The sequence below is a fragment of the Egretta garzetta genome, unplaced genomic scaffold (genome assembly GCF_000687185.1).
Source record: "Egretta garzetta isolate BGI_Z169 unplaced genomic scaffold, ASM68718v1 scaffold144, whole genome shotgun sequence".
NCBI lineage: Eukaryota > Metazoa > Chordata > Aves > Pelecaniformes > Ardeidae > Egretta > Egretta garzetta.
The window spans coordinates 290480-307796 of NW_009259316.1; the positions used below are offsets into that span (position 1 = coordinate 290480).

Sequence of the window (17317 nt, forward strand, 5' to 3'; positions counted from 1 at the left end):
AGGTTACAAATAGGAACATTACACTATCAAAAAAAGCCAAAGTGAGTGGTGGTGGGAGGAAGCTGCTAAAGACTTTATGAACGTAGACTCAGACATTTACAAATATAAGCAGCAAGAACACCGCTTGCTCAAGGCTTTCTTCAGCATTCTGTGCTTTGAAGGAGAGGTGTAATTAACAGGAATCGACCTACATGTTTTGGTTTCCCTTTAAAATGGATTACCTCTATGGGGAGACCATTTCAGTTACACAAATTCATGTTTTAATTATTTTATACAGAACTGCATGCAAAGACAGTTATGCAGTTTAATATAAAAATTTTGCTTAGCATACCAATAAAAAAACCCACAACACTTTAAAATAATCTGTATGTGGTAAACAGGCAGAAACTGTCAGACTTTAGCTACAGACCAAAAAAAACCCCAAACCAGCAGAAATAAGAATACTGTTCATTTTTTTTCATTTAAGAATTGCTGCTTTAAAGGGAAAAGAATCTTTGAATTCTGTTCTGAATGCCTTTATGAAAAGTAATACCATATTTAAGGGAATAAAGACCTTCATAAAGATATTTATACTCACTTCTCTGTGCCCTGTTCTTGGCAAGCTTTCTTGGCACATCTACTATTCCTGACATACCTAGTATTTTGCTGGGTTTTGTCAGAACAAAAGACAATGCGGTTGCCATTTTTTTTGCATTTATCTGGACATGTGTAAATGATGTACATGGTATAGAAGTAGAGAATCAGGATACAAATCTTTCCCTCTTCAAGGTCCATTTTAGTTATTATGCAGGACAACATGTTGCTTTTTTGGGAAAAAGTACTATCTTGGAAATGAAGCAGAAAAGAGTGCTTTGATGGCAACGAAACAGTACTTTGGGCTTCAAGAACTAGTCATAAACTGGAAAAGCAGAAAAAAATACAAAAGAAGCAAACATAAGAGCCCTGTCTAGCAGAATGCTTAAAAATCTGTATGCATACACTATTTTCTATTCACACTAGGTTCTTGCTAATTAAAAGTAAACTCACATAAACATCACGATAAGTTAGTATTGAGCAATAGTTGAGATGCCCAGAAATATTCTCTAGGTCTTTTTTCTCCTTTTAAATCCACTTGATACCACACACAACCTTTTGCTCAATAAACTGCCATAGTAACAGGTGAGCTCCAAAAACCCTACGTATTCACCCAAGGGGCAAAAAGTGGGGTCTGGTTTCACTAACTGGAAATCAACCTTTCATAGTAAGAGGATGAAGGGATCACCAGACTAAATTAGCTGTTCTACCTTCTCCTAAAATGACTGTAAGTTAAGGCAGAATCAACCAAAATAGCACTGCCCGGTAAGCCTGACACCATCTTCAAAGTTTCTGCACCTCACATGCAGTTTTAAGGAGTAAGATAATCTTCTTCCACCCTTGGACAATGCCTTTTATCTAATTTTAATTCTTTGAATACTACCAACCACATTAATGAACAAACCAATTTTATTCTGACAAGTTATAATTAATTCTCACAAGTAGTGGGGTCTGCTACTTGCTGAGGTTGGCATTTTAAGTGCCTCCTTCTACCCTTTTTTAATTAAGGATTTGCAATTATGAAAGGGCACTGGCAATTCACTTCCCATTACTTTTGCTGAGGACAAACTGGAGCTAGATTTACGTGGAGTCTAAGAAGATGATCCATTCCCTTGACTTCGCAAGGGGAAGTGATAAAAAAATAAATCTTTTATCTGAGACACCTTCCATTATGGAGCTACCTGTTCTCCGTATGACTGTGAACATGTTTTTCAAGCATGTATGAACTACATGCCTTGTAAGACCATAGTAAGGAGCTGGTCACTGAGATCATTTGCCACCTTACTCTGAAAGTCCTGACTGAATTGGGTTTCTGAAGACAATAAGCAAGTCTGGGATGCCTTCAGAGGTGCCTCGACTGCCCCCTAGATCATTTGTGTGTCATCAGCTGCTCACAGGAAGGGAAGGGCCTGGACTCAGCATACCAGTGATTCATCACGAATAGCAAGACCCATCCTGTTAATCCAACCGCTCAATAGTCCATCTCAACAGTTTAGCATCCCTAGACTGACTCTTGGGAGAGAAGGGGAAATAAGGATCAGATTAGTGTGGAACATTCTCTTGCTCAATCACTGGCATTCATAATACCTTACTTCCGCTTTGCTTTTGAGGTTGTGATGCATTCAGAGGAGGCATTTTGTCTCCCCATTTGCAGATCACTCTAGGTTGTGTTGGATGCTATGTAGAAAGAGAAAAGTAGCGACACGAGACTGATCATGTCTATTTGCAGGTTGAAGTTTTTCACCCTTACATATAACAAACTGAAGCACATGGAAAAAGTATCTCGCAATCTCACTTTGAGTTTAAAACTAAGAAGAAACTGGTACTTGAAAGCCTTCAGCTGGTCCCAGTTGGAAGATGGATTTTGGGTCTGAGTACCAATTACTAGGCTTGCAGACATCAGATGAAAGATGCTTAGAGGAGTCTATGGGAATGCTTGCTATGGAAATCTTGCTATGCCAAGTTACATCTTCTGGAGTAGCTTACCAGAGGACATGCATCTAGTACGTTCAACTGGTTATTTAATGCGCTAGATGTAAATCACCTTTTCTAAGAAAGCCTTTCACAGATAACGACAATTAAATTTAAAAACTGGTTATAAATTTTGAAAAAGGTTACAATCAACCTTTTCAAAGACATAACTGTACAGATATAGTTCATAACGAAAACTACACATAGCTCTTTGTTAAGGCAATTTAAGATTGTTGCCATTGGAAGAGGGAACTGAGAGAACAGAGAAACGGGAAAACTTTGATTTATCTTTCTCTTAGCCAAAGTGCAGAAGATTGAAGACAAGACCAACCCTTTTAAAAGCACAGTCCAGGCTGATGAGATGCTTAGCAGACAGAACTTATCCACCATACTTTCAGCTTAAAAACAGCACTCCTTTTTACATAAAAATTAATTTAAGCTATTGCAGTAGATACCACATCACTTACCCTAAAGAAGTAAAGGAAAATATTTTAAAAATTTGAAGACACTCAATTTAATTGAACAGTCTGAGCCAAAAAGCTATCATCTCTGAATCAGGCTGGAGTTCAAACTCATCCTGATTAAACTCTTCAATGCATTTTTTAGCTAGTGTTTTACTTAGAACTGGTACTCACATATGCATACCTATAGTCAGATATAGCTAAAGACTTGATGAGCCACATGCTATCCTTATTCCATTCAAATTTAAGAAAATAGAGATCATACACTTCCATGCAAAAAATATCACTCTAGCAAGAGAGCATGTGCATAATCAGGAAAGTCTGAACAATTATTCAGTGCATGATTGAATGCTACCTCAAATTATTATTTTTATATATATAAACAAGCCCCTTAGAACAATTTAGGCTACAAATATAAATGGAAACCAAGAAACTGGAAAAGTCAGCTTTTCCAAAAAGCACTGCCCCTGCCACACTGCCACTATGTATTTTACTTTTTTTATTGTGCTGCAAAAGTTGTACTTTGCCTAATAAAGCGCAGGGTAAAAGGATCATAAATAAAAAGATATTGGGAGAAGCAATGGGATTGGACTAGATGATCTCTAAAGGTCCCTTCCAACCCAAAGCATTCTATGAAGCAAAGCACTCTATAAAACAAGACTTTGATTATTCTCAATTTGGTATGTTTATGTCAGCCTGAAATTGATGCTAAGATTTTGCTTATTTAATATTATTTGTTAAAACTAAAAATCTAAAAGTCTTGCAACTCATCTCAGTTTTTCTTTTCCATCTGAATTTAACAGCTTGGCCATGGACTGATGCAGAGTGCCATTTGGTAGAGCTGGGAGACCCTGCATCCCACTAAGAGCTAACACGGCTTTGGCAGGCTTTTTTGTTTATACGCTGAAGGCACATGGGTACTGTGGGGAGTTTCCCTCATGAATATGACAATTAAGAGTGAAATCTGAGAGCTAAATACCCTGCACAGAAGCCAAGCATGAGGGATCTTTTGCTGGAGTCCTTAGGAAAAGCATCTTCTACCCCAAGCTCTCAAGTGCTAGAAGAGTCATTTGCTGGCTCTTACCGAAGCTTTGACGTTTGGAGCCCCCTGTAATTGCAACGCTGCGCTGCAGAGCTGGACGCGCTCCCTGGCAGCAGGGTGGGGGTTCCCAAGGGGTTGCATCAGTTCTGCTGAATTCAGGGCAGAGACAGACATGAAATCATTTACACAGCTGAAAAATGTACCTCTGCTTAAATGCAACTGGTGTTTAAGAAGTGCAGGAGCCACCCTACGACTTTGGGAAAACGTAACCAGCATGCTTAAAGGATGCTGAATACCAACCACAACAGCATTTCTTAACGCTAAGTGCAAGAAGGCTTCCCAGCTAGCTCAACCATCAAGGTGAGGAATTGGCCTCAGTAACAGACTTTCTGTAGGAAACAAACAGTGCCTGATTTGAGTTCTGGCACCTGAAGAATTCACAGCTCATCAGACAGCTCCTTAAAAGCACACTTTAAAAATAAGTTTAAAATTGGCATAAGAGAGGAGGAAGTTTCACCAATTTACTTGAAATAATTTTTTATCTGGTTACTGAATGAAGACCTATGCGCACCTTCCTGTAATTCACTTATTTACATGCACAGAGGTGGTTTTCTATCTATGTATATGATGACCCATGAGAAGTGCAAATTGAGAAAGACCGGGTTTCAGTGAAAGTCATATGCAGGCAGGAGTTTAAGAACCAGTAAGCAAAGCTGCAGCCAGATGAGGTTTTTTCCCTTTGCAGCCACTCATAGCCTTACAAAGCAAAAAGAGAATAAAGATTATTATTTTATTTTTAGTGAAAAACAAACATAGCTTGATCTTGCCTACATATAAGTACATGTCTGCATATAGGTACTATAAGCATTTCCTCTGAAAAGCTAACTCTTTTTTTCCTCAGTTACTGCTCTTTTTCATTCTAAAATTACATCTAGGATTTTATTAAACCAAAAAGGAGGGACCAGTTTCAGTATTGCTTGCAAACAAATCCTTTCCAAATGCTATTGCATTCACTGAAAAAGTCTGTGTTCTTCTCACAGGACTGAATTTTGACCTAACGTTGCTGTGCTCTCTCTGCTGTACACTTTAAAATAATGTATAACTGTGGAAGGTTAGAACTGTCAGACAAGAACGTTAGACAGCCATTAGCTTTAATGTTAGGTAGTGGAGGAATTACTAGAAGAATTGAATTAAGTTGCTGTGGTTTCTGCTTAACTTGTTTTCCTAACCGATTAAATTAAACTGGTCCCACAAAACACAGAAGCCAAACCAAAAGCAATTAATGCTAAGCGAGAGAAACACAGGAAAAAATAAATCAACTGTTTTCAAACAAAATTTCATCCTAACACATGACTAATGGCAATACCATTCCCAATGAAATGCCTCATTAGGAAACAAGGAAATCAAACAAGGATGCATACAAATGGAAAGACTTTTTTTTTTTCAATACTTACACATTTTACTGAGGAATTTTTTATAGCACCCAAAATCAAAATATACATTTGGTAAAAGACACTAACACAGAGAACAAATATGTTATACTTGTAACTCAGCATCAAGTTAGAGCTCTAAGTGCCAAACTCCTTTCTCATAAGAAGCAATTAGGAAGCCAGTCCTACCTATAAAGTCACATCTCCATGCAAAGTGAAAGGCTCAGTGCAGGCTACAAAAAGAAAACAAAAAAAACCCAAACCAAACACTTATTTACTGGCCAAATCTTAAAATTGCTATATAAGATAAAGACAGCACTGAAAAGAGGATTACTGGGGGGGACGGGGTGGTTGGCTTCTGAACATAAAAATAAAAAATAAAATTAGCAGTCACAGTGGAAAAATAATTTTACCACAAAAAGAGAATGTTTCAGCATATCCTCAAACTTTCATTATGTAAAAAAAAAAAAAGTTTTAGATCTGTTTCAAAACAAAAACTATTTTCAAAAGAAAATGTAAATATTCTGTGTTGCAAATGGTTAACACTTAAAACTACAGAGCAGTTTTAAACTGCAAGTGTTTTAATACTCCATCATTCAGGCAGGGGCATCAAAATTATATGCCGAGTTCAATTTTTCCAGAGGATTGCTACTTGCTGAGAAAGTTCAATGCAGCTGTTATGGCAGGCCATATGCTGCAACAGATGTCCTCTATTTATCACTCCAGATTGACTTGTTTGGTATTTCCTCTTAAACTTAGATTTGACCAAAGTAAAAAAAAATAAAAATGAAAATTATTTATGTAGTATATTAACAAACAAATTATGAAATTTGTTTCACTGCCATATGAATCAAAGCAGCGTGAATGAATTTTCCATAGTAGATGCATCTCACCGGTTGCACAAGGGAAAAATAGATATTTCTCATTTAGGCTTGGAAGTTGATGTGGTTCATACATGGGAGTGATCCCAGTGCCAGAGAGAAAAGGTGAGCCAAAAAGGGAGCACCTTGCTATTTGTGCTGAGACTGGTTGGGGTAAATTCAGGACAAGCGAATGGGAATTTGCCTGGGAAGCAAGGAGAAGGAGGCAGGCTGTGATGGGAAAACCGATAAAACCAGCCCCAAGCAGACCCCCAAGCGAGAGGGACTCCCCTGCCAGGGGCATCGCCCTGCTCCCCACTGTGACCTGGACATCCTGGTGACTTGTTCTGGTTCTTCCTCCTTCACCTCCAGGGAAACAGGCACTGCCAGCCTGAAGAAGGTTTTGTATCGCCGTTTTATCACTACGTTCCCTTTTACTTATAACAACACTTCGAGTGCAACAACTTGCAGAATAAATCAGTGCCCCAGCCTGTTGTTAAGAAAGCAGGGCAGAAGATTTTAGAAGGCTTCTATTTTAAACCTCTCCTTATTTGACTGGGAGCAGGAGGGAGTGAAGTAGTTAATCTGGTAATGAATACAGAATGAATACAGCAAATCCTGTCAGTGGGTTTTCCCATTCTCAGAGCCAAAATAGTGACAGCATATTGAGAAAGGGGCAAAGATTGCTTTATAATTAGACAGCAAATTGTAATAGGTTTTGTATAAAATGATACAGTTGAACTGTCAATATTGTTTGCATAAGTGTTATGTGATAAGACAGCATCATTTCAAAAGCAAAATTACACAATTCATTAAATTGCTTTTAGATTTGCCCTTACATATGAGCTATAAATAGGATGCCTTTTGAATGGCTCTGGAATTTCTTGAAAATGTTGTAGCCTGTAGGTTGGAAATCAGTTTCCTGACAACTTACAGGTGTAAGCTGTACAGCCTTTTAACCTGCCTTGTTTCTCCTTTGGGTTGCCCAGAGACATAGCGGACGCCCTATCCCTGGAAACATTGAAGGCCAGGTTGACTGAGGCTCTGAGCAACCTGACGTAGTTAAAGGCATCCCTGCTCACTGCAGGGGGGTTGGACTAGATGACCTCTAGGGGTCCCTTCCAACCCAAAACATTCTATGATTCTATGATTCTAAAACAGCTACAAAGATTTGGTGTCTCAGTAAGTGATTGCACAATGGGTTCATAGGAAGACTTTATAAAACGCCAATTAATTCCTCCTCTGAATTTGTTTGGCAATCACTTCCACACTTCTAGAAATGATGACAATGTTTTCTGTAGGTGATGCTAAAATCTAAAATTTAAACTTTGTCATGCTGTAGAATCGTACCATAAAAGTACAGTGGCATTCCTCCTTACATGGCTGTGCCTTGGCACAGCACATCCACTGACTGTGAAAAGTCAGCTCATTAGTCTGGAGAACTACAAATAGCTATTTAAATTATTTTTATTAAAATTACGATGGTGCAATAGTGATTTTTGAAGAGAGTCTGTAAAACCCAAAAGTAACTGATTAGTGGGGTGGAAAAGCCAAGTAGCCCTGCAGCCCTCTAACCATGCTACTGCCATTGCTAGCGAGAGGCCAGAGGGTTTGTACTACCTTGGTGAGACCTCCGAAGTTCAGGTGCTTGACACTGTGCTGGGGCACCCGGACCTTTAGATGTATCAACTCTAACAACCATTTCAGCAAACCCGGTGGCTTCATTTGTTTTGCTTTTCCTTAGCTTTGCATAATCGTGTGGCTTAAGCAGAGTTTTATCAAGGCGGCACTAACGAGTGGGTTTTTTGCATACAACAAATCCTTGGTTTCTTTTTTCCCCCCATAGCAAGGTTTTAGATGCAATGGCAAGGAACCACAAACTAGTCTATGCAAAGCTTGAGCTGCGAGATGAAATGTGTGTTCTTACTGCAACCTGAGACTTGCGGGAGATTTGAGGGAGTTTGGCATTTTATATGAAATTCTCACTGGCTCACAAAACTCAGGCGAGAGGCTGAAGAATACCTTGATTAAAAGTATCTCAAGCAATGGGAAGGAGTCAAACCATTATGTAGCCCTTGGGAACTAAAAAGTCTTGAAAGTACTTGAAGAAAGAAATACTGAAGAAACTATAATATGTAATTCCTCATTCAGCCATTGGCTTCAATCCAGAGTAAACAGATAGGAATTTCCAGCACACAAATAATCTTATTAATGTTGAAAACAACCACTATTTAAAACACCAAATTAGAAGTAAATTAGTACTAAAGATTTAACAAACTTTTAAAATTGATTGTGGTGGGATATTGTACTTACAATTACATCTGTTTAAAGAAAGAGTAGCAAAGATTTATTAGAGCTAGTGCCCTTCAAATCTCCCTTTTGAAGGAAAAAGCATTTAAAACATACAAGCAAATTTTAGTGCCTTTCGGAAGCAGACCTAAAAACTGTGAATTTTATCCTAAATCTATTATTTAAAAAATAATTAAGCTTAAAGTCTGTAAGTCACCTGCTTCTGTGCTTGGCAAGTTGCTCGAAGCACTTGTTTAAAGTTATTACAGGGAATTCACTTATCTGCAGAGGAGAAACTGAGCAAGATATGAATGAACATCTTTTCTTACCAAAATCAAAACAAGCACTTCTGAAAGCTGGGGTTTGTGCTAGTAGTTACCTATCTCTAGACTTAACCTTTCTAGTTTCCTTGACTTCATGGGACATAGTGATTGAATCTTGGAGGCGGAGGGGAAGCGAATTCACAGAGCTGCATCTTAAGAGGCGTTTGTATACTTTCCCCATTTATCCCATGTCTCTGTTCTCTTTAACTACGGAGAGTTATGAGCCCCAGATGATATTTGGCAGTCTTATTCTCTTAGCTAAGCATATATGGAACCAAATTTCCGTCAGCCTTGTAGCAGGAGCATTACCATGGTTACGCCATCACGACAGTTTAAGCACACAGATGGCTTTTCACATTGCCTGTTTGAAAGGTTTGTGATATCCAGGATACGTCTCTGAACCTAAAACTTATTATAGCTTTATAATCTAATTTTCAGTTAATGTAACGTCAAAATAATCTCCTTGGTTCCAGAAGCAACCCACTTTACACGTTTATCTTCCTACCTATCTCTTTATACTAAATATCAGAAGCTGCTAATTAATTAGGCCTTTCACTGGCCAGGCTTCCTTATACTCGCATTGCTCTATTACAAAACCTGAATATAATTTAAGAAATGAGATATTTAATATGATCAACACTGTAACGACATCTAATATAAACCTGCAAAAAAGCGCGATATAATAGAGATTTGAAGAATTACCTTAAGGTGAAATACTGTAAGAATGAAACTCATGGAAGAGTTTGATTCTTCTTTATTTAGGTCTGTGGAAAATTCACCTCAGAGTGGGATAAAAAAGCCTTTACTCATTTTCAAATCAAATTTCCAAAGAGCAATAGGGCTACAAATAGTTGCCACCTCTAAATGAAAAGTTTGTATCACAATAAAATTTCACATCTGTGTTTACACACTCCAGTAACTAAGCTAATGTCAAGGGTACTTTTGCAGAAAATTATTAAATTGATAAACTGCTTCAAGATCCTAAGTACCAAATAGTCAGCCCTTTGCCATAATCTTCTTAAATAGGATTTACTATGCAAAAAATCACAAGTGTAATACCTTATAACGTCCAATCAGAAAATAACATCAGAAATAGGGAAGAGCTACAGGCATGCGATTTTGACTTTGGGAACGCCCAACAGAAGAATTGTCATTGTACTAGGAAGTTAAGAATCCTAAAGAACTGGCCAGAATTACCCTACCAAAAATAAAATTGTAATAGATCTTCCACTGAAGTAAGCCAAAAGGTCAATTTAAATAGAATACTCCCTTAAACCTGCTTTACACATCACTGCAGGCTCACTAACTTGCAATTACACTGATTAGCAAAGATACATGCAAGGCTCAAAGGGACCTTCTGGAGTGTCTTGACCTACCTGCCAACAATTTATGCACATACTAATAAGCGGCATGCAACCAGAAGGCGGTTTAAACTTCAGCGGTTACCTCAAACTGGATAGATATAAGGAGAACAAAACATAATTGCTTTCACTAACACTGACAGACTACCAATAAGGTTATAAAAACCTCATTATAAACATGTCCATCTACTAAAAACAGAACAAAAACATAAACCAACTACATAATAATATTGCACAACATGGGGTGACAACAGAGAACCAACCAAGCCAAAACACAAACTGGCCACAGCTGAGATTAAAGGCAACACTAACGAATATCAGAATCCAAAGTCTGGGAAGTAAATGAAAAATTTTTCCTGTCCAAGTCGATCATGGGCCAAATACACTTGGACAACTAGTGCTTCCATGAATGGAACATTACGTACAAAATGTCTTGCAAATTTTTGCAGCAATAGAATTTATGCTTTTTAATTCAGTGAATAAAAATTTGATTGAAATCCACAGAGTCCACTTCTATCTATCTGCATACAGTATAAATGTATAGTGTTAGTTGATGCTTTTTAAATTTTTTGGGGGTAAATGTGATAATTATAATAATTTATGTATTTCCAGTAGACAATAGTTAAATCTCTGACACCTTAATGTCAACCACAACAAGCAGCAGGCTGGCTGCCAGCACAAGAAAAAACAATTTCCCTGCCATTATTTATACCTATATTTCTTTATTATCATGTGCTTTCTAAAAGTGGATCATCTGCTTTTACCTTTCAATCAAATATAGTATATACAGTTTGAAAATGGGTGACACAATCATATTAGGGGCCTCTTTAAATGGAGCTGTTTCTAATTTGGCTAGGTTATTGTCCATAGCCACAAACCGTGTTTCTAGTTTTGATGGATTTTTGTTTGCCAAAATGAGAAGAACAGCAGTTTAATCATTTTGTGTGAGACAGGTACCCAGTTATCGGATGGAGCTGATGGATCAAGGAGCCAGCTTAGGCTGAATCTCGCAACAGCTGCTTGACCTCACCCTCTCCACAAGGCATCAAAATGGGATTCCTGTGCTATCCTTGCTAACACCTTCACATTTTTCTTGTCACTTTTTTTTTTCCCCGATAGCAAAACAAATAGAAAGAATGCTAAAATTGAATTTTGTAGAAGGGTTCATAATTAACTTTAACTCAGGAAAAGCAAGGGAGTCACAAATCAGCTACACGTTGTCATTATTAACAAGTGAAAACATTTTTTTTACCATCTGCAGAATCTGTGCTAATTTTATACTGTGTTCTTGTCTATTTATATTTATTAGGAAAGCGTTAACATTTAATTATTTTAAAATAGAAGGCTTTTATTTTTTCCCATTAACAGCAGCTACTGTGGAAACCAGTAGCACAGCGCTGAGGTGAAAAGACGGCTAAATTAAGCACGGTGCATCCAGCTTATACTGACTTCTTTTCCTTTACAGACCTACGTGAAACAACATATTGTCATTGCGGTTCTCCTTGACTCTCCGGAAATTATGAGACGCCGTAGGCCATGCTGAAATCTCTATTACTATCAGAGTATTTCAGCTTTGTGTAAGTGTGTATATTAATTGGTATACCTCAGTTTATCCAGGTTCTTCTAATAAAAAACAGTGATTGTGGAAGTGTTTCTGGAAGAGTAATCTTTCAATATTTCAGGAATTATTTCCTGGGCATTAACACCATTTAATTTCTTAGCAGCCAGGCAGCAAACTTCCCTCATGGCTTCTACATAAGAGCTTGCACCAAAACCATTTGCTCCATGTAAGAAATCCTTGAAGCTGTGCCGCTTTGCAACAAGGTTCAGTTTGCCCAATCCGAAATATTGAGCATTGTTAAGGTTTTCCAATATTAGCCTGAGTCCTCTGCTCCCAAGGAGGAGAAAGATGAGATAAAGAAAGAAGTGAGAAATTCCGTTCTGGAGAGATTATGGCAGAAAGAAATCTCTGGAAAAGAGGAAAAGCCACAGACAGCACCGAAGGCAATCCTGACAAGCAATGAGGTATTGGGATAGAAAGCTGGTCTGCAGGTTTAAATAGCCTTCCAAAACCTGTCTGGAGATAGCTGGAAATGGAAAATTATAATCTCCTTAAAGAGAAGCAACAAGAAGGAAGAAAATGTGCATGTTTGAGAAAGGAACTAATATCATAACTTTCGCTCTGGCAGGCATGTGCTTCACGGTACTTGGGGCAGGCGATGAATGCTTCGCTACTGTTCAGGCAAATTGAGCTGCTAAAAACCTCTCCTGCCTGTATTTCTTCCCTCGCAGCCAAGTGCCTACTCAAAGTAATTCACACCTTCGTCTTGCCACGTTTCGGGACAGGTGGTTTAGACTCGATAGGCTTAGTTCCCCATCCGTACAACCGAGATAATGGCATGTCCCCACCTAGAAGAAGCGCTCCGAGGGCAAACGCTGGAGGAGTGTTTAGGGGCGGTGATGACAGAGCCCGTACGAATTCCTAAGGCAGGAAATTTCTCTAAAACTAACAAACAAGAACAGCTTTCAGGTAGACAGGATGTACAATGAACATGAGATAGGAAGGCTCAAGCTATTATTGGGCGTTGGATTAGATAACCTCTAAAGGTCCCTTCCAACCCAAATCATTCTATGAGTATGTTTACTCCTAAAACACACATTTGCTGTTATTTTCTCTGTACTTCCTTCAGGCTATGGTGGCACTACTGGAATAATTATCTTCCTGCCACCTCAACTCAAGAGGGCTGATGGGAAGCAGGAAGAACTTCTTTTATTTCCCCTTGTGCCCACCACCAAGCCAAATTTTTTCATTGCCGAGCCAGCTGCTCCAGGAGCTATCTTTCCTTCCCCAGAAAGGACAGAGGGAAGGAATTGAAATGGGGCAGCCATCACGGTAGAACGCTTTACATAAAAGCAAACGAGAACCGAGTCAGATGTGTGATTCCAGCCTGTTTCCCAAGAGATGCAAGATGAGAGGTGCAGCTACGAGCATTGCTTTGGAGAGGAGCTTTGCAGAACGCTACCACTACTAGGTTTGCATTTTCAAAGCAAGGGCCAGTGATTTACATTCTGAAAGGCATAAAACCCATCGCGGGCAAGCAGTGGCCTTCTGGGAAGTAGTGGCTACTAAAAAAAAAATAATCAAAAAACCAATACAAAACCAGGCCCAGGAATTAAATCTTGAAATACAACTGGCTTTGACTCCATTCCTCAGGGCCACCATCTTGCTCTGCTCCGCTTTCATAGACATCCAGCACTCCTGATGCTTACCATCCCTGGGAGCTGCATCTGCCCCTACAAAGGCTGGTTCCTGCCTACCAAGGATGGTCAGGACCGATTCTTCTCGGTAGTAACAATTTGAGGGCATGCTAGCACACACTATGGGAATTCAGGAAAATTTAACAACATACTGTGCAATGTAAGGAATGCAAACTGTAGCCTCGTATCTTTCCTTTATATGACCTAATGACATAGCGCCACTGCGACTGCTGAGGTGTACTGCTGATGTTCATTAGCAGTTTGCCACTTACTACTCAGAATAAATAGTCAGAATGTTCCCTGGAGCCAGGACACAGCCAACACATCCAAGAGACAAACAAGTATGTTGAATCCGAAGCAGTGGTTACACTTTATTAGATCTGTCAGTAATTCTGTCACTCTGCAGGAGGCACCATCCGCGCTCGTGCAACCCAGTACCTCTGCCCCATTAATCCTGCCTAACTAGTACGAGGTGATAGGTGATGTAACTAAGAAACAAAATTAAATATAGAAATCTACATTTAATAAACACCATGCGGTTTATCCAGACACCCCTCAAGGAAGGAACCTGAAGTCAACCAAAGGACGATAATCTTATCAACTGTATCCTAAATGAGGTCCGACCCACACGGGTAAGTAATTTTTGCAGAAGCACAGATGACAGTGTGTACTCTGATGGTTCTATGACAGAAATGAGAACTTTTCTTACAGATTTTACTAAGAAAATCATAATGGAAATACAGGCATTGTAAAATAGGATAATGAAAAGATCTTAAGATTTTTTTTATTTGTAGCATTAAATTAATCACCACATTGATGTTAGCAATCAAATAGAATGAAACCACAAAGCCAAAAATCAAAAAACCCATCTAGCTTCTGTTTTGCATTTTAAATAGGATAGCTTAGGGGCAAGGGGAAAAAATATCTCCAGACATTTCAGACTGGTGCTGTTTGACAGCATTTCTGTATTTCTGGGGTGGGGTGGAGAAATCCAACTTGAATTTCATAAGTGAAAAAGTCCAAAGAATCTTAGAAAAATCAGATTCTACTATATCAAGAAAAGAAACAGACTCTTAACACTACCTGCATGCCCTGTGTCTAACATACATCACATAGCATACTATCAATTTTCAGAAAAAAGGCTTCAGAAGATGACGTTGTCCATCTCTCCAACATGCTTTTCCATTTTCCTATCAGAACCACAAGAAAGAGTAAAAAAACAAACAAACAAACAAACAAATCATGCTTCTCACTATATAGGCTGTAAAAGAAATTAATAACAGCTTCTAAGAAAATTCAGTAAAATCCAACTTCTCCACCAGACAGTGGGGAGAGCAGAGCACATCTCCTGCAAGAGCGTTCATAGCTAACCAAGAACCAAGTGACTGCAACCGTAAGTATAAACCATGCCTGCACCTGTAAACTGTCTGCATAATGTTGAATAAAGGTATTCATACATTACATCTATCCAAAGGGCGTGAAGGTGTTTTGTTACAGCAAAGAAGATGCTAATAAAACAGAGTTACTGACGGAGTAGGTGGCATGCAGCACAGAACTGTGCTTGCAGGGTCTACATAGGGTTCGAACAAAGAATATTGAAAGATTCAAACCTGTGACCAGTTCTCTGATTTCCAAATCTGTAGTCTTGCGGAGTAACCGTACTAATGCTGGGATACCACCACAGTTTTTCAGAGCAATTTTGTTGTCATCATTTGCCTTCCCATATACCAAGTTTCTCAAAGCTCCACAGGCACTACGGTGGACTTCCGTCATCCGATGGTCCAATAGGTCCACCAGTAATTGTATTCCGCCTTGTCTTCTTATCTGAAACAGGCCAAAGTGATAGTCATACAATTATGGAATGAACACTGGCATTGCATATGCTACTCAATGTAATCAAGCTGTGGTTTATGCGGGCTATACTCCAGCAAAGGTATGCTGGTAGCCCCGCAAAGCTGCCATTACACTGTTTTGATTCCTCGTATTATTTTTTCAGTGGCAACATAACCGTACAATGACAAACCCAAACCTCTGTAAAAGCAGCCAGAAGTTAGTCAAGAACATTGCCTCAGCAAGATTTCTCAAGGTTCAGCAAGGTTTGTCCTGGCAAGGGTTTCTCCTGCACTGGAGAAACATCATCTGTTTCAGTGCGTAACACATCACAAGCTAGAGGAAAAACCACAAGACTACGGCAAACAAAAAAAAGCACTCAATGTGATGAAGTTTTTAGTGGTCTCTCCTTTTACATTTAATTACTTGGAATGTGAGCAGCTACTGTAGTCTCTGTAGGGATGTTGTATCAAGAAAAATGGGAAAAGTAAAGATGAAGGGAAAAGGAGGAAGTCTGCACAAATGTAAAGGCAAGGGTGATGGATAAATCATGGAATGCTTGTTCTATTACCACTGAGGGTGACCCTTAAGTGATGCAGGAACAGAAGTCTTAGTCATTCCTAAGGTGGTCTACAAAATAAATTTCTAATGGAATACCTTACATGAAATATCATTCCAGAAAAAGCACAAAAACAGTTGAGGCAAATGATAAGAAGGTCAAGAATACAATGAAATATTTATTATAAAATCCATTTGCCATAAATCCATCCTTATTGTTCTCTGGCACTATTTTCTCCTCAAACAGTAACTAGTCTTGGATCTAATACCAAGAAACTAAACTGATTCATAACTAACATCCAAGGAGTACAATGCTTTAGCTTCAAGAAAGTGATATAGACATCTCTGTCAAAAAGTTTCTCCATGTGTGTTGTTAGCTAAGGCTCAAAGCAAGCCAGGCACTTCACCTGGCCATTTTACCACCTCTAGTCATATTTTCCCTAAAATGTTATAGAAGAGTCAGCTACAGAGTGTTTTCAGAACTGCATGGAGAGGTGAGACATTAATTTTAGAATCAAAGTTAATGATTAAAAGTTTCAGAATCTTTGTGAAGTTGCTCTTGTGAGGGCATGGGTTCTTGAGGCTCTTTGCAGGGGGAGGCTTGGGGGTAGGAAATAGTTAAACAAAGCGTGGTACAATTTATTAGAAATTCATGCTCTATCTACTAACTTCAAAATACTTAAGTACAACCGATGTATGGAATTTCATGAATCAAGCTTCACTGCAAATAAAGACTGAAAAATGATTCAGCCTTTAAGGTTCCAAAATCGAGCCACACAAAACTACTCATTGGTAACATAAAAGTTGTCTCTTTCTTCTACTGGCTTACCTGGCATACTCCTATTTTCGTAATAACAGCGAGACAGAGAAGTTTTGCAGTTAAACAGTGTATCTACTGAGATGTTACAGTATTAAATTAAAATGATGTAATGTCTATACAGTTACAACACACCTTTGGGCTAAATGGCAAAGTGGTAGTGTTCAAAGATAAATGAAGATATTCTTCCTTAAATAGGCATTGTATCAGTGTAACACGCCCAACTTTCTGGGCAATATACAGCAGCCAGCACTACACGGAGAGCGCAGATATGTGAATGGACATTGGTACAATATATCGACTTCAGGTGGAGAAGTTCATTCGTCTTTTTGAGAGCCCATGCTTCTACTGCTCAGAGAATCACTGACATCTTTCAGTTTAGAAACCAGAAAAACAGATCCAAGAGAAAAGGTGTTGCAATACATCTCACTGAACCCACGTGAACAGGACGACTTGCAAAGAAATCATTTGCTGCTTTCCAAGCCAGGAAAAAATTACCAAGTTTATCTGGGAGGGGTAGGGGGGTAAGGCTGTTTGTTTGCTT

General features: G+C 38.8%; 1 protein-coding gene across 1 annotated transcript in view; it reads right to left on the reverse strand.

Moving 5' to 3' along the window:
* Nucleotides 1-17317, reverse strand: part of CTNND2 (catenin delta 2) — a 581628-nt gene that overhangs the window by 141414 nt on the left and 422897 nt on the right. Inside the window, exon 10 of the mRNA XM_035892032.1 lies at nucleotides 15179-15392. Coding sequence (XP_035747925.1) covers nucleotides 15179-15392 — 214 coding nt within the window. The remainder of the gene's footprint in view (nucleotides 1-15178; nucleotides 15393-17317) is intronic.